Genomic DNA, 19,254 nt, shown 5'->3' with positions numbered 1-19,254 from the left:
AAAAAGAAGGTGAGCCAGGCGCAGTGGCACATACCTGTAATACCAGCCACTCAGGAGGCTGGGACGGGAGGATCGCGAGTTCAAAGCCGACCTCAGTAATGGTGAGGCACTAAGAAACTTAGTGAGACCTTGTGTCTAAATAAAATACAAAATAGGACTGGGGATGTGGCTCAGTGGTTGAGTGCTCCTGAGTTCAATCCCTAGTACCCCCACAAAAAATAAATAAATAAAAAAGAAGATGAGGGCTGGGGTTGTGGCTCAGTGGTAGAGCACTTGCCTAGCACATGTGAGGCACTGGGTTTGATTCTCACCACCACATAAATAAATAAATAAAGCTATTCTGTCCATCTACCACTAAAAATATTTTTAAAAATAAAGAAGAAATAAATAGATGGATAAATTTAAATAAAAATAAAGGTATTGTGTCCATCTGCAACTAAAAACATATTTTTAAAAAAGGTGTGTGTGTTCTTTAAAGTAGCTTGTCAAGAAATCAAAAGTTTTAAATAGTAGTCTAGTCTGTTCATGACTTATGTTGTTTCAGAATGTTTTTTAGTTTACATTATACCTTTTTTCTGGGTTGGTCGAGTTCTGTTTTTTGAACAATGAAATGATTAACACAACAAGGAGAAAACTAATGTGACAAATCAAAGATAGAACATTTTTAGTAACTCTCCTTTGGTGTGAGATCTGTAAGAGGAACTATAGACTACATTATCCTTTGTCCAAGATGTTCACTAGACTCTATGATCTGAATTAAATGTGTATTTGAAAACCAAAGTCCAGCCAGGCACAGTGGTGCATACCTGTAATCCCAACAACTTCGGAGGAAGGCAGGAGGATCATGAGTTCAAAGCCAACCTCAGCAAAAGCTAGGCACTAAGCAACTCAGTGAGATCCTGTCTCTAGATAAAAATACAAAATAGGGCTGGGGATGTAGCTCCGTGGTTAAGTGCCTTTGAGTTCAATCCCTAGTACCAAAAAAAAAAAAAAATCCAGAGTTCAGTTATATAGTATCAGTGAATTAACAAAAGAAAAATATCAAATTATTCTTTGTATAAGCACACTTTTATAGATACAAGTCCCCCCCATACCTGGTACTAGGGGTTGAGAGATTGAACCCAGGGGCACACTACCACTGAGCCATGCTCCCAGCCTTTTTATTTTTATGTTGAGATAGGGTCTTGCTAAGTTGCTGCAATTGGCCTCAAACTCACAATCCTCTTCCCTCAGTCTCCTGAGTTTCTGGGATTACAGGTGTGTGCCACTATGCCCAGCCCTGTTTTATCTTAAATTGTCATCTCATAGAGTGCTATCATACATGAATAATTTAAAATTACTGTGCTACTCTTGTCCCTCAGTGACTCAAAAATAGTTAAGACCCTTGTTGTAATGTTATTAAAAAAAAATCCAGTTATGTAAAAAAGGTAAGGCTTCATTATTACAAGGATAATGAAATGACAAGTTTGAACCTACTATAAAAACAACTTCCAATCTCATTGTGTCCAAACTTATATTATGTTAGAGCCTGTTATTGTGCAGTTTCACTGTACTCTTAATGTTAGCAGACCTCTTGACTAGTCACTTTTTTTTTTTTTGGTATGGGGAATTGAACTCGGGGCATTTGACCACTAATGCCCACTAAAATAGGCCACATCCCCAGCCCTATTTTGTATTTTTTTAGAGATCAGCCTCCCAAGATGCTGGGATTATAGGCGTGTGCCACCACACCAGGCAACTGATCATTTTTTAAAATTTTTGTTGCAAAATTTTTCAAGCATACAGAAAAGAGAAGAATAAACATGGACTTACTGACATCTATATTTAACATCTATATTATGTTTTGCAATATTGGCTTTATATGTTTATTAGACTGACACATTATTTTTGTTCTGTAAGGTGGAAGTTAGGTCTACCAGCCTAGTTAGAGGCAGGTTAGATTTTAGGCTGGAATGCTTCAGTGGTGATGCCATGTTTTCCATAACATCAGGAATCATATAGAATCAAATTGTCTGCAGTTAATGATACGAGTGGTCACTTAATTAAGGTAGTGCTACTGGGTCTTTCTACTGCAAAGGTTCTTTTTTACCCCATTGTGTTTGTCGAAGTATTCATTATCTCTGGTGGGGTGAATAGGTGTTTTCTCTCTTGAGTATTGTTCTGACCTGATGGGTTATTTAAAATCAACTTTATCAAAATATACTATATATACAGTAAAATATAACCATATTAAATGTATAATTAAATGAACTTTGACAAATATATAGCCTAAATCACCACCACAATCAAAATATAAAATATTTCTGTCATCTCAGAAAGTTCTCTTGTGACCAGGTAACAATGGAAGAGTTTTCTATCGTATGGATTAACTTTACTTATTCTGGATTTTCATATTACACTCCCAAGATATGGGAGTTCCAGTTCCTTCACCAGCATTTAGTATCATTAGTTTTTTTATATTTGGCCATTTGAGTGGATATACGATATATTTCATTGTGGTTCTGATTTGCATTTGATTGCTAAGATGCTGAGTCTTATAATTTTTTTGGCCAAACATATATCCTTTTTAGTATTTTACCCATTTTTAAAATTTGGGTCAGTCTTAATTCTATGTACTAATCATTTTTCAAATATATGTATTGTGAATGTTTTCGTCAGATTTTGGCTTGCTTTTCATTTTCTAGATTGTAAATTTTTAATTTTGGTGAGATCTGATTTATCAGTATTATCTTATGGTTAAATCTTAAGACATTTTTGGCCCACACTAAAGTTGTGATATATTCTCTTATGTTTTCTAAAAAGTATTGTAGTTTTAGTGTTCTGTTTGGGCTATGATCCTAAGAATTATTTCAGTTGTTGAGGTCCAGTTTGAGTTAACAGTCATGGTTTTTCTTTTCAACATAGAGATGCAGTTTTCCCAGCAGTTTTCCTCATTACCTTTGCAACTCTACTGAATACAACTGACTATGTATGTGTGAATCTTCCTTTGATTGTGTTCAGTTCCATTGATCTATATGTCTATCCTTATGCCAGTGTCCAGTCTTAATGACTTTAGAATAATAAGTCCTGGGATCCGTTACTATAAGTCCTCAAATTGTTTGGACTATTCTCATTTTTATCAGCTTATCAGTTTCTAAAAAAAAAAAAAAGATGGCTGGGATTTTGATTGGAATTGTACTGAATGTATAAATCAATTTGATGAAAATTGACCCCTCAATAATATTGAGGATTTCAATTAATGAAGAAATCTCCATTTATTTAAGAAGTCTTTATTTTCTTTCATAATATTTTATAGTTTCTAATGTAAAGGTTTCAGGCATGTTTTGTCAGATTTAATCCCCAAGTCTATGGTTTTGATGCTGTTATAAATTGTTCTTTTAAATTTTTACATAATTGGTGGTTGTTAGTATGTCATAATAAAATTGATACTTTATATTTACTGACCTGACCTGGTATTCTTTGACCTTGCCTAATTTACTTATTAGTTCTTTTTAGTAGATTGCTTAGGGTAATCTCTCTTCGTGATTGTGTTATCTACCAATAATAGTTTTGTTTTTTCATATTCAACATATTTGCCTTTTATTTTTCTTGCCTTGATATACTGGGTTGACCTTCTAGTAGGATATTGAATAGAAATGGTAAGTGCCAACATCTTTGCCTTTTTCCTGATGATAGGAGAAGCATCTAGAATTTCATCATTAGATGTAATATTAGTTCTAGATTTTTTTGCTGAGTGTCCTTAATCAAATTAAGGAGAAGGTTTTGGTTTTGGTTTTGGGTATATTTTTTTTTCTTCCTTTTGGCATGAATACAAAAGTTGAATTTTGCCAAATCTTTTTTTTTATATCTACTTAAGAGATTAATTTCATTTTCTCTTTTATTCTCTTTGAACAGCCAATTATATCAACTCATTTTCTTATGTTAAACCTGCCTTAAATTTCTAAAATAAATCCCTTTGATCATGATGTATTATCCATTTTATCTACTTATGTATCCAGTTGACAAATATTTGCTAAAAATTTTTGTATCTGGCCAAGCGCAGTGGTGCATGCCTATAATCCTGGTGGCTCAGGAGTCTGAAGCTGGAGGATCACAAGTTCAAAGCCAGCCTCAACCACTTGGCAAGGCCCTAAGCAACTCAGTGAGACCCTGTCTCTAAATTAAAAAATACAGAAATGGGCTGGGGATGTGGCTCAGTGTTTGAGTGCCCCTGGGTGATTGAATGCCACAGTCTGGCTGGGCACAAATGCCGCAGTCTGGCTGGGCACTCAATCACGAGCCACCACACAGCTTGTAGATTCAAACAGCAACTCTTTATTCCCGAACTCACACCAGCCGTCTACAAACACGTTCTGGGGAAATCCACGTTCTCTGCCCAAATCCACGTTCTCTGCCCAAATCCACACCCACTGGGCTTCTATCTCCAAAATATACTGTCTGAATCCCGTGAGAACTCAAGGGGAACTCAGGCAGCAGGATACGCCCTATTCCCAGCAGGAATAATCTTAAACCTTAAACCTGGAACCTAAACTGGGAACGCCCTAAACACGATTATCTTAAAACCAGAATCACCCTAATCTGCCTTGGTCCTTGAGCAAGGTCACCTACATTCAATGTCGCTGCAACATGTCAGCAACATGGGGTACGCTGGCAAGGAAATTGTCATACCTACTTGGCTAATGGCTCCCAGCAAATCCCCACTACCAAAAAAAAAAAGAATTTTTGTATCTATATTCATGACAAATACTGGCCTATAATAGGTCTTTATTTTTGTTTTTTTTTCCCCCCCAAAAAATTTGCTGCTCTTATAAAATCAATTAGTAAATTTTCACAACTCCTATTTTCTAAAGGAGTTTGTGTAAGATTTGTATTATTCCTTTCTTAAATTTTAAAGGATTTTTTTCTTGGCTATAGCTCTTATATTTTTCTGCTTTTCAAATGCCCAGAATTTTTTACAGAATGCTAGAAATTGTGAATACTTGGTTATTAAGTGTCCGGATTCTCTTTTCTCCTGCTAACTATTGAATTTGTTTTGACTGCTTGACCAGTTATCAGCAGATCAGAGTTGCCCTTTGAGGCTTGTTTGGAGGCTATATTTAGGCTGATCTTGAGTCACCTTTCCAATAGAGCTAGTTTAGTCCTAAACCAATGCCAGTATCAAATAAGGTGCCTTTATTCAGTCTAGACAGAACTGCTACATCTCTGAGCCTTGTTCCAGCTCTAAGAATTTTTAGTTCTTATTTCAATTGTAGGTGTTCTTTTTTTAAAAATTATTTTTATTTTATTTATTTATTTTTATGTGGTGCTAAGGATCAAATCCAGTGCCTCATACATGCTAGGCAAGCACTCTGCCACTGAGCTACAGCCCCAGCCCCTATTATAGGTATTTTTGTTTGTTTATTTGGTTGGTTGCTTGGTTGGTTTGGTTTGGTACGGGGGGTTGAACTCAGGGGCACTTGACCACTGAGCCATATCCCCAGTCCTATTTTGTATTTTATTTATAGACAGGGCCTCACCAGTTGCTTAACACCTTGCTGTTACTGAGGCTGGCTATGAATTTACCATCCTTCTGTGTCAGCCTCCCCAGTGACTGAGATTATTGGTATGTACCACCACGCTCAGCTATAAGTGTTCTTTTCCTGGTAGTTATTCTTGTGTCTCTTCATGGAGTCTTACCGTATGTATTTACAGCTTATGAATTTTTGTTCATTTTTTGTAAGATTAATTCAGTTGTCATTTTCTAAATCCCATATTATCTATATTTGGCCCCGTATTATCTAAAGTTGGAGTCCATTCAGACTGTCTTCTGTGTCCCTTTGATGTTACCCCCAATAGTTTGAATACTTTCTTTTAAGCACAACAAGCTTTCATAGGCTCACCTTATATTTTCCCTGCCCAGACTTAGAATTAGCTCCAAGGAGATCAGATTTATTTGTTTGTTTGTTTCCTTTCTTTTTTTTATTTATTTATTTTTCATTTTCTTTTCTTTAGTTGTAATTGGACACAACACCTCCATCTCATTCATTCATTTCTATGTGGTGCTGAGGATCCAACCCAGCGCCTCGAACGTGCTAGGCAAGCACTCCACTACTAAGCCATAATCCCAGCCCTCAGATTTCTTTTAATAGAGAATGAAATTTAGACACTAATGTCTGGGCTATGAAGGTCTGGGCTTATTTACTGTGAGAATCATTTATTTTTTTGTTCTTTCTTAGATTTATTTTTTTTTTAATATTTATTTCTTAGATGTAGATGGACACAACACAATGCCTTTATTTTTATGTGGTGCTGAGGATTGAACCCGGGTCCCGCCCATGTTAAGTAAGCACTCTACTGCTGAGCCACAATCCCAGCCCCTCTTTCTTAGATTTAGTGCTATGCATTTATTATTGTTTTATGATCATGAGTTAATTTTGATATATCCAATTAAAATTTAAAGTTAGAGGGATTTTATTAAATTTCTTTGATTTTTTTTTCCGCTTTTACATTGAAAATCTCGGTTCTTTTTTCCTCTCCTTTTTTTAAAATATCTTTATTTATTTATTTTTGTGTGGTGCTGAGGATCAAACCCAGTGCCTCGCACATGTGAAGCAGGTGTCTTCTACTGAGCTACAGCTACAGCCCCTTTCTTTCTTTTTATGGAACTGCTTTATCCTTTTATACATATTAAGCAGTATCAAAACTACAACTGAACAAAATTTTTAGATTTCTTTGCAACTCTTTTTGAATGTAGAATATATCTCGATAGCAGTTTCTGCTTTTTTAAAAGTATTTTTTAGTTGTCAATGGACACAATACCTTTATTCATTTATCTTTTTTAATATTTATTTTTTAGTTGTAGTTGGACACAATACCTTTGTTTTACTTATTTATATGTGGTCCTGAGGATCTAACCCAGTGCCTCACCCCCAGGCTAGGTGAGTGCTCTACCATTAAGCCACAGCCACAGCCCCCAGTTTTTGCTTTTTGTAATGGGAGTATATTAGACAGCTTTCTGTTACTGTAACAAATACCAGAGATAATCACCTTGTAAAGAGAAAAGGTTGGGGGCTGGCATTGAAATTCAATGACAGATCACTCACTTAGCATTTCTGAGGCCCAGGGTTTGATTCCCAGCACTAGTGGGGTGGGGTGGGGGCCCAGATAAAGGTAAAGAGAAAAGCTTTATTTCTGCTCCTAGTTTTGAGGTTTTAGTTCATTTGTCCCATCCCACTGCCTTTGGACCTGTGGTGAGGAAACACGTCATGATGGGGAACACATGATGGAGCAAAGCTGCTTACCTCATAACCAAGCCACAAACAAGACAGCAAGAAAAAGGGGTAGGGTCCCATTATCCCCTTCAAAGGCATAACCCCTGTGACTGGAAGACCTCCCACTGGGTCCTACAAGTTTCCACCACCTCCCAAACATACCAGGCTGGGAACTAAACCTATAACACATGGGCCTTTAGGGAGCATTTTAGATTTAAACTATAGTAGAGGGATTAGCTTATAAAAGGCTCACTGTTTTGTATAACAGTTATTAATCTGGGATAAAAACATTAAAACAAAAATCATTTGACAGAGCTGGAAAATGACCCAAAGCATGTTAAAACCAAAGAGGAATCGCCATTTCAAAGAATGGGCCTGTACTGGTGACATTTGCATTAAGCAGCTCTTAAACTGTGAAGGGCAGCACACTAGAGCACAAGCAGAGCACACTAGAGCACAAGCAGAGATCCTTGTTCTTAATGACTTGAGGATGGACATCAGGCAGCCCTAAAATTTGCATGTAAATTACCATCCAATCCTTGGCCAAAACCTGAGTCCTTATGTGAAACATACTCTAAGGAGCTTGCCAGGAAATAACTGGCTGAAAGGCAAAAAAAAAAAAAGGAAAGAAAGAAAAAACTAAGCAGAAATTTTAGCTGTTGCTTACTGCAGGCAAACAAACACTGATCATTAGAAACCAATAATGAGTATATTAATGTCAGACAAAATGGATTTCAGGCCAAGAAAAAGATGATTCATCATGATGAAAGGGTCAGTTCATCAAGATACAATAATCTTGGATATTTGTGTAACTAACAATACAGCTACAAAATGCATGAATCAAACCCTGACAGAACTAAAAGAAGAAAAAGACTAATATACAATTGTAGTTAGGAAAGTTAATAACCCCTTTTCAGCAAATAATAGAACAAGGAGATGGAAAATCAGTAAGACTATGGAAAAACTTCACCCAGCGCTACTATACGACTTTACCTAAATGGCATTCACAGACTATTCTGCTGCACAAGAGTAGAAAGTATGTCTTTTAAAATACACATGTACCATTCAGCTGCATCATATACTGGATTGTTAATCAGTCTCACTAAGTTTATAAAGATTCACATACAGGGCTATGACTGTAGCTCAGCTGGCCTCACATGTGTGAGGCACTGGGTTCAATCCTTAGCACCACATAAAAATAACCATAAATATTTTTTATTTAATCCATAGAACAATTCTGGGAGTGGACACATTTAACTCCATCTCACAGTTGAGAAAGATGATTTAACTGAGATCATACTGATTTTGGTAAATTGTTTTACCAATGGTTCCTAATGAAACATGTCGCCTTATCTAAGCAGTCCCCTCCCACACTGACTCTGGGCATTCTGTCCTTCTACAACTACAAAAAAAAAAAAAAAAAAAAGAAAGGAAAAAACGATTCAAAGTAAGTTCTGTGACCCATCAGAACTAAATTAAAAATCAGTAACAGAATGATACCTGGAAAATACCCAAACATACCAAAATTAAATTATTCAAACAATAATTTGTTGTTGCCTTTAAAAAAAACCATCCCTAACTTTACAGCAAAAGCAGCAGTGTTTTATTGCCTTTTACTATGCTGGATGTTAACTGCATTTCTTTTACTGGTTTTTCCTGATAATACTTAAGCACTACATTCAGCCATAGAGTTGCCTGGAGGGCTGGGTCTTTCCTGTGTGTTCTTTCATCCTCACATAGGTAAAATTGGCCTCCTTAACAAAGTTGAATGGCCCTTATCAGTGAGCTTCTGCTTCTAGCAAATGGATTTGGCCAAACCAAATCACAAGGACAAGCCCAGAATCAGTATGGGAGGGGACCACTTGGACAAGAAGGCATGATTCATTAGGAACCATTGGTAAAAAAATTTACCAAAATCAGTATGATTGCAGTTAAATCATTTTTCTCATCTGTTAAATGGAGTTTAATGTACCCACCTCAGAATTAATCTATGAATTAAATGAAAAAAATATGATCATATAATTCCTAGTATATATAATAAAAGGTGTTTGGAATAGTTTTTTAAGATAGCAAATATAAAGTGGCAAATACTACTACCTACCATTACTGATTCCCTCCTACAAGGCACTATCCTAAATAGCAAGATTGCAGTAGACCATAGTCTTTTGTCCTTAGAGAAATTATATTTCAAAGCAAAAGAACTAAGTAAAAATTAGATATAAAACTGTCAAAAATTTCATAAACTGAACTGTGGTTTAACACTTGGTTGTACTTACTTAAATTTTGTATTAAAATCAAGGTACTGTGTTAAAACCATAAGATTATATATCCAAAAAGATTTAGATTTTTTAAAACATTATTTTAAAGGCTTTAAAGGTTCTAAAAACGATTTGGTTAAGTATTATCTGGAATACCATCAAATTTACAGAAAGGAATATTCCAAAGCTTTTAATCAGTTTGCATATCATCAAAATTGATTTGAAAACACTGGAAAATTCTGTTTATAAGCAATTGTTAAAATATAAGCAGTTGGAGCTGGGTGTGGTGGCACACGCCTGTAATCCCAATGGCTGGGGAGACTGAGCAAAAGCAAGGTGCTAATCAACTCAGTGAGACCCTGTCTTTAAATAAAATGAGCTTTCGTTCACCTTCCTGCAAGCCTCCATGCATGCAACTGTCCATAAGCTCTCCAAACCTTCTCATTTTATGGAGACTTCATTGCATAGACATGATTGAAGTATGGACAACCACGTAGAAATTTATTGGACAAAGGAGTATGATCTAGTGCTAATAGACTGAGTGGGGAAACCAAGCAAGGCCTGTCCAGATTCTTCTTGGCCTCTCTATGCAGCATTCATTCTTACTGGCATGTGATAGGACCCCTCCTGAAATGGTGTCTTATGATCTTCTCTCATATAGGTACACTGATGATTTGGGGGATGGGATACTGAGGGTTTAACTCAGGGACACTCAACCACTGAGCCATATCCCCAGCCCTTTTTTGTATTTTTATTTAGAGAAAGAGTCTCACTGAGTTACTTAGAGCCTCGCTATTGAGGTTAGCTTTGAACCGTGATCCTCCTGTCTCGCCTCCCAAGCCACTGGGATTAAGCATGTGCTTGGAGGATTTGTAGGATGAACCAGAAAGCAAAACAAAGAAAATATTTGATTGGTTAATGTGGAGCAGTAGCCTTATTTAGATCCTTTCCTGTTAGAAGGTAGTTCGCAGTTTTTGACTGGTGAAGCTTTTTTCATTTTACCCTTTACACTGAGTTGGGTTCCTATTTATTTACATAGGAATCCAGGACACTGGAGCCACCTTAGTCTCATGGCCTACAAATTAATTATTTTAACAATTAACATCAGATCAAAAATTAATTCCAAAGTAATCTAAATGTAACAGGTAAAATTATGAAACTCTGAAAAGAAACCATGGAGTAAGTCTTCATGACCTTGGATTAGTTTCTTATATTTGACACCAAAAGCCCAAGCAAAAAATGTGGGGGGAAAACTACATAAATTGAACTTCATCAGAATTTAAAACTTTCATACTTTAAAGGATGCAATCAAGCCAAGTGTAGTAGCAACACGTCTGTAATCCCAGCATCTCATGGAAGCCCTCAGCAACTTAGTGAGACCCTGTCTTTAAAAAAAAAAAAAAAGAGCTATGGGTGTGGCTCAGTGGTTAAGTACTCCTGGGTTCAATCCAGAAAAATAAAAATAAAGGATGCAGTCAAAAAGGTGAACAACAACTCAGAATGGGAAAAAATGTTGCAAATCATGTACTCGATAAGGGACTTGTTTCGCAGATACATGAAAACTCATCATAAAAAGACAAAAATAACAAGACAATCAGCCCAATTTTAAAATGGGCAAAGACTCTGAATAGATAATTCTCCAATGATGTACAGATGGCTAATAAGCACTTGAAAAGATGCTTAACACCATTAGTCATCAAGGAAATGCAAACAAAGCCATGAGTTTCACACCTACTAGAATGACTAGAATCAAAAAGGCAGACATTAACAGTTGTTTGCCATGATATGGAGAAACCATATGCTGCTGGTGGGATCAACAGTGATTCTGCAAGTGAGTTGTTGCTTTATGACCCAGCAATGTACTCCTATCTATACACCCTAGAGAAATGAAAACATGCACACAGAAAAAGTTGTATATGAATGTTATAACTACATTATAATAGTCGAAAAATAGAAACAACCCAAGTGTCCGTTAGTTGACAAATACAGAATATTATTTGGCCATTAAAAAGATGGAAGTACTGATACATGTTACAACAGAGATTAATCTTAAAAACATGCTAAGTGAGGGGTTGGGGTTGTGGCTCCGTGGTAGAGCACTCGCCTCGCACATGTGAGACCCTGGGTTCGATCCTCAGCACCACATAAAAATAAACAAAATAAAGATACTGTGTCCATGTATAACTAAAAAAAAAAGAATTTAAAACATGCTAAGTGAAAAAAGCTAATCACAAAAAATCCACATATTTTATGATTTAATTTATATTAAATATCCAGAAGAGGCAAATCTATACAGGCAGAAAGCAGACTAGTGGCTGCTCAGGGCAGCAGGGAATGAGCAATAGCTCAATCATACTGAGCTGTTTTCAGGGATGATTAAAATGTTCTAAAATTGACGGAAATGATTGCGTGCACTATGAATGTACTATAAACCATTGAATTATAGTCTTTAAATGAGTGAATTTATGGTATATGAATTATATGTCCATAAAGCTATTACCAAAAAAGGGAGGGAAGGAAGACAAAAGAAAGGTAAAGATTCTTTTTTTTTCTGTCTTTTAATTACATACTAAATTTATTTTTTGATGAGCGATCAGAAAAGCTAATTTTTCAAGAATATTTACCAAGTGATGTGCCTTTAAGCCAAAACTCTAATTACTTTATATAACAATCTATATGATACCCCAAACCATTCAATTTTGAACTTTAAAATGGTTAAGATGGTGAATTTTGCCTCCATTAAGAATTATATGCTTTAAAATCTCTTAAGATAGCAACATTAATTCAGCCATAAAACCCCACTTGAACAAATCAGAGATCAGGTTGTTTTTGACACCAACTTCCCAAGAAGAGGTTGACTAAAATTGTATTATGAGTGGAATCTGTGAGAGTCGCACAGAAAGCCACCAAGAGAGGGTCATCAGAATTCTCTCATTGGGGGCTGGGGTTGTGGCTCAGTGGTAGAGCACTTGCCTAGCATGTATGAGTCACTGGGTTTGATCCTCACTACCACATACATACATACATACATACATTTTTTAAAAAAAGAATTCTCTCATTGGAAACTTCAAAGTTAAAAGAAAGAGACCACCATTCTAATATGTGAAACAATTCTGCCTATCCAAGAACAAGGGAGATCTTTCCATCTTCTGAATTTATTACTTGCTAAATAACAGAATGATCTTTTTTGTTTTTTAATTTATTCTAAGTTGTTATATATGACAGCAGAATGCATTTCAATTCATATTACATATATATAGCACAATTTTTCATATCTCTGGTTTTACACAATGTAGAGTCATGCCATTCATGTCTTCATATATGTAGTTAGAGTAATGATGTCCATTTCATTCCATTTCCTTTCTTACCCCCATGCCCCCTCCCTTCCCATACCTTCCCTTTGCCTTATCTAGAGTTTGTCTATTTCTCCCATGTTCCCCTCCTCATCCCCATTATGAATCAGCATTCTTATATGAGAAAACATTTGGCATTTGGTTTTGGGGGATTGGCTTACTTCACTTAGCATTATATTTTCCAACTCCATCCATTTACCTGCAAATAGCATGATTTTATTCTCTTTTAATGCTGAGTAATATTCCATTTTGTGTGTGTGTGTGTGTGTGTGTGTGTGGTGTGTGTATGTATGTATGTTTATACACACACACACACACACACACACACAGTTTCTTTATCCATTCATCTACTGAAGGACATCTAGGTTGGCTCCACAGTTTAGCTATTGTGAATTGTGCTGCTATAAACATTGATGTGGCTGTGTCCCTGTAGTATGCTGTTTGTAAGTCCTTTGGGTATAGACTGAGGAGGTATAGATTTGAGCTGGGTCAAATGGTGGTTCCATTCTCAGTTTTCCAAGGAATCTCCATACTGCTTTCCAGATGGCTGCACCAATTTGCAGTCCCACCAGCAATGTATGGGTGTGCCTTTTTCCCCACATCCTCTCCAACACTTATTGTTGTTTATATTCTTAATAGCTGCCATTCTGACTAGAGTGAGATAAAATCTGAAGAGTTAGTTTTGATTTTCATTTCTCTAATTGCTGGAGATGTTGAACATTTTTACATATATTTGTTCATTGATTGTATATCATATGTTCAGTTCCTTGGCCCATTTACTGATTGGGTTATTTGGTTTTTTTGGTGTTAGGGTTTTTGAGTTCTTTATATAACCTAGAAATTAGTGCTCTGATGAGCATGTGGTAAAAATTTGCTCCCATTCTTTAGGCTCTCTATTCCCCTCACTGATGTTTCTTTTGCTGAAAAGAAGCTTTTTAGTTTGAATCAATACCATTTATTGATTCTTTTAATTCTTGCGCTATCGAGTCTTATAGGGCCTAATCCAACATGATGGAGATTTGGGCCTACTTTTTCTTCTTTTAGGTGCAGGATCTCTGGTTTAATTCCTGGTCCTTGATCCACTTTGAGTTGAGTTTTGTGCATGGTGAAAGATAGGGGTTTAATTTCATTTTGTTGCATCTGGATTTCCAGTTTTTCCAGCACCATTTGTTGAAGAGGCTATCTTTTCTCCAATATATGTTTTTGGCACCTTTGTCTAATATAAAATAACTGTGATTATATGGGTTAGTTTCTGTGTCCTCTATGCTGTACCGTTGATCTACCAGTCTATTTTGGTAACAATACCATGCTGTTTTTGTTACTGTTGCTCTGTAGTATGGTTTAAAGTCTGGTATAGTGATGCCACCTGCTTTACTCTTCTTGGCTAAGGATTGTTTTAGCTATTCTGGGTCTCTTATTTTTCTAGATGAATTTCGTGACTGCTTTCTCTATTTCTATGAGGAATGTCATTGGGATTTTGATTGGAATTGCATTAAATCTGTATAGTACTTTTGGTAGTATGGTCATTTTGACAATATTAATTCTGCCTATCCAAGAACAAGGGAGATCTTTCCATCTTCTAAGGTCTTCTTTAACTTATTTCATTAGTGTTCTGTAGTTTTCATTGTAGAGGTCTTTCACCTCTTTAGTTAAGTTGATTCCCAAGGTTTTTTGTTGTTGGTGGTGGTGGTGGGGTTTTTTCAGGCTATTGTAAAGGAGTAGTTTTTCTTTCAGAGGATTTATCACTGATATACAGAAATGCCTTTGATTTATGAGTGTTGATTTTATATCCTCATACTTTGCTGAATTCAAACATTAGTTCTAGAAGTTTTCTGGTGGAATTTTTTGGGTCTTCTCGGTATAGAATCATATCGTTGGCAAATAGTGCTAATTTGAGTTCTTCTTTTCCTATCCATATCCCTTTAATTTCTTTCGTCTGTCTAATTGCTCTGGCCAGTGTTTCAAGAACTATTTTAAATAGAAGTGGTGAAAGAGGGCATCCCTGTCTTGTTCCCATTTTTAGAGGGAATGTTTTCAATTTGTCTTCATTTAGAATGATGTTGGCCTGGGGCTTAGCATAGATAGCTTTTAGAATGTTGAGATATGTTCTTGTTATACCTAGTTTTTCTAGTGTGTTGAACATGAAAGGGTGCTGTATTTTGTTGAATGCTTTTTCTGCATCTATTGAGATGATCATATGATTCTTATCTTTAAGTCTATTGATGTGTGATGAATTACATTTATTGAACAGAATGATCTTTACAAAACATTCTCTCTAAACAAAGCAAGAGCTGATATGTAGGATTTAGGAAAGCATGAATTTTAGGGATTGGCAGACTGGGGATGTTTTAGGGGTTGACTCACTCCTAGCATGGGTGGAGGTTTTGTTTGGGGTTTGTTTGTTTGGTCAGTTGTTTGGTTGGATTAGAGGGAGCAGTGTTTTTGCTGCTGGAGATGGAACCCAGAACTTGATTTTAAGCAAGTGTTCTACACTGAGCTGCATACCTCACCCCCTGCTCCCAGCCATGGTTTTTGGAGATGGCAGACTACCCGAAGCAGAAGTAAAGGCATGAATACTGGATGAGGCTGGAGATGATTGTCAATCAGAGAAGCATGGAGCTGTCACTGGAGGATGACTTTCAGAGGCATGCCTGTTGTAGCAGAGCAGTCACTGTTTCAGACAGATTTAAAATTGGTTTTATAGTCACTTGTTTAGTAAGTTTTTTGGTAATAAGGACTAAAGACGAGGCAGTCATTCCCTTTCTTGAATTTGTAGAAGAGGAACTTTTTTCCAGTCCCTGCTATTTCTGACAGCTGCATCATAACTTAAAAGCAAAAAGACTATTAATCAACAAACAATCACCAAAGGCAGCCAAGTCAAAAGGGAAGTTATTGGGGCTGGCGATGTGGCTCAAGCGGTAGCGCTCTCGCCTGGCATGCACGGGATGCTGGGTTCGATCCTCAGCACCACATAAAAATAAAACAAAGATGTTGTGTCCACCAAAAAATTAAAAAGTAAATATTTAAATAGAGAAGTTATTTAAGCTTGTGCTGAAAAATATTAGAATTATTTAAAAGAGATCATTTATTATTAAAAAGTGGTTATTGAAAGGAAACAATAGTTTTTAACTCAGTGGCACTGAATGCGTCTTAAGATTAATATCAACTGAAGTAGTATATCTCTTCAAAGTAAAATCTTTTCTTAGAAGAGCAATAGAAATTACTTTATATAGGATACTCATTCAAAAAAAAATATCAAACACTTATCAGAAGAATAGCACTGAATGTCAGTGCTCCAGTCATAAAGGAGCCTAGTTATATTTAAAAGGTCAGCAGTTGCACAGATGAGTATAAAGTAATGTGTATGCTACCACATTTTGAGTGGGTCTGTATAACCTGCCTTGGGAGCAGAGAAAGGGGTGTGGAGTAAGGAGGCGGGGTGGTCTTGAAGATCTTCAGAGAAAGGATAATATTTGAACTGATTCTTGAAAGGTAGGAACTCACCAGACATCAAAAGGCAATAAAAAGACCTTATACTCAGAGGGACCGTCATAAACAGAGGCATGAGAGCACATGATATATTAGAGGAACAGCACATAGTAGTGTGGGAGCACAGGGTGTGTGGAAAGTAGTGGAGGAAATCAGTTGAATTTGAAAGATGGCTTGTTCCATGTTAAAATTTAGTTAATTCTATATTCAGTAGGCACTCCAGAGTTGTAGAAGTTTTTAGCAGGGAAGTGACATGATGAGACCATGCACAGCCTATAGCAGATGGATTATAGAGGAAAAGAAAAAGACCAGGAGTTGGATTATAAGGCTGAAAATACTGGATTTCAGGATGTTCTGAGGGGTAGCCTTGTTAACAGGAAAAAAAAAAAAGCAGGCTTTATGGCACACTTCCTTTTCCTATTCATAAGTTATATATTTTTTTAATTTTTTACACCTTTATTTATTTATTTTTATGTGGTGCTGAGGATCGAACCCAGGGCCTTGCATGTGCTAGGCGAGCGCTCTACAGCTGACCACAACCCCAGCCCCTCATAAGTTATATTTGATGTGTCATCAGTACTATGCTCTTGTGAAGATACAATCAGTCAAGGGCTGGAGGTGTAGCTCAGTAGTAGAGCACATGCTTATCTAGCACAAGGCCTTGGCTTCAATCTCCAGCACATACCCCCACCCCCAATAGATAGAAGGAAGAAAAGAAGGAAGAAGTATGCTATTGCCATGTTTAGGGGGACTGCTCTTGTGTTTATGTTCTTTTCCTTACTCCTCCTCTCTGCAAGTGATAAATTACCTTTTATACCCAAGAAGAATTGCTTGTGAATATCAAGATTGTCCTAAATAAATAAATGGGAAATAATTTAATAATGAAAGGGAAAAAATGCCTTGACTTCTGATCATTTTCTTGGTTTCCTTAGATAATTAAGTTGAAAGCTGAAGCCCGGCTAGACCTGCTAAAGCAGATTGGCGTTTCTGTGGACACATGGCTAAAGAGTGCCATGAACCAAGTAATGGAAGAACTGGAAAATGAGCGGTGGGCACGCACTCCTGCAGCCACCAGCAATGGCACACTACACTCGGTATGGTTTCTTTTCTTGGATATGATGGGCTTTCACTAAAGGATGAAAAAGAAGTACAGGAAAAAGAAGAGAGAAGATAAAAGCAGTTTGTTTAATGTGCAGAAAAAGAATACATTGTCATTAATGGGGTTATCAATGCTTATCTACAAATCTCATTATTTATTCTATTCATGAAGTAAATGTACTTCTTAGCTAGAAGTAGTAGAATAGAAAACTTAACCTAGTCTTTCTGAAGTTCTCAGAGGTCATCTTTAGTGAAAATGAAAAACATTCAGAGTTGTAAAATCTTAAAGAAGTGTGAGTGAGGCGTGTGGCAAACAGCTGTAGTCTCAGTGACACAGGAGGCTGAGACAAGAGAATCGCTCAAGTCCAGGAGTTCACACCTTGCCTGCACAACATAACCATACCTGTCTCAAAATTAAAATAAACAAATTTTCAGCAGTGTGGAGGCTCAGTGTAAAGGTAACTCCAGCTCCCACAGGCTCTCATACTTAATTGTCAAACCTCACCTGCAGTCTCAGAGGGAGACTGCAGGTGAGGTTTGACAGTCAAGGCTGGGGCACAAGCTTAAGTTTTCTTACTTCACATCCAAAGGTCTTTCCACTTGGATGTCATCCAGTTCAACTTTGGTTTGTCATGTTACAGATCTAAGTATCAGAAAAGTTCATTGATTTCCCTGATACTACATAGGTGGATATGTGATGCATACTAGTCAGACCTAATTCCTACTGCCACCTTGTTACCCATTACTCTCTCTCATCCTGTTTATTTCCTTAATGGTGTTTATCACAGTTTGTACTTCTCTTCTTTGTTTTCTTTTGTTTATTGTCTGTCTTCCTCTCTGAAATATAATTGCCATATCTGCCTAGTTCATTGCTCTGCACAGCTAAATGTCTGGCACATAATAGGTTCTTCATATTTGTTGAAGGAAGAAATGGAGAAAAAGATGGATACATAGATGGGTGGGTGGAACAGTAGCAAACTAAAAGCTAGAATCTCCCAAGTTCCACTGTATTTGTAATGTTGTGTCCTTCAGAAATAAAGCATCCTTGATAGAGAAATTGGCCAAAGTTTTAAAACATTCTTAGAAGTTTTGTCAGTTTTTTCACATAACATTCTGATTTCTTTAATGGGCATACACTTGCACATTTAAAAAGGATTGTGTGTGGGTATACATTTAAGAAAACAAGATCTATTGAAGGTTTATTTTTCAGTCCAGGGGAAAAACCACACATCACCCAAATGACTTTGAGGTTAGAAGAGCTTGCCATGTTTTCATTAGAACAGAGTTGCTTCATGTCATGGAATATTTCTTCCTATTGCATCTTTTAAAAGATGTTAATTCCTATCTGTTTTAGGTTACTTTGTTGTATAGTTTACAATGTCAGCAAATTCTGGGCACAAACTTGCTTTTGGCTTCTACAGCAGCAGCACTGTTTCCAACCAATCAAACCCATGACTATCCTTGGACTAGCACCTCTTCTGACTAAACCACCTGAGCAGGTCCATATCACCTCACATTGTGCTTACTTCCAGGCAAATTGGAGGTAAATAAAACTTGTTTCTCTCCTCAAAGAGCTTACAAGCTGGGAGAGCAGACAAGACTTTCATAGACCTTAGTGATACGTAGCAGTGTGTGACTGGGCCACTGTGTGGCCGCTTGAAATTGCTTACCTCTATCATCAGCACATCTTGGGAAAAGTCACTTCTTTCTGGTTTTCTGAGAGAATGTTAAGTTAAATGATTCCAAGATCTCCAGCTCTAAAATCTCATAGTTCTGTGACATGCAGCCAGAAAAGCTCAATACTAG

General features: G+C 36.7%; 1 protein-coding gene across 1 annotated transcript in view; it reads left to right on the top strand.

Moving 5' to 3' along the window:
- Fchsd2 (FCH and double SH3 domains 2) overlaps window positions 1-19,254 on the top strand; it is a 239,774-nt gene that overhangs the window by 195,058 nt on the left and 25,462 nt on the right. Inside the window, exon 13 of the mRNA XM_027942853.2 lies at window positions 17,283-17,444. Coding sequence (XP_027798654.1) covers window positions 17,283-17,444 — 162 coding nt within the window. The remainder of the gene's footprint in view (window positions 1-17,282; window positions 17,445-19,254) is intronic.

This window comes from Marmota flaviventris, chromosome 9, assembly GCF_047511675.1.
Source record: "Marmota flaviventris isolate mMarFla1 chromosome 9, mMarFla1.hap1, whole genome shotgun sequence".
NCBI classification, from domain to species: domain Eukaryota; kingdom Metazoa; phylum Chordata; class Mammalia; order Rodentia; family Sciuridae; genus Marmota; species Marmota flaviventris.
Note: the sequence above shows the minus strand (reverse complement) of the source record. Positions and strands in the feature narration are given on the sequence as shown.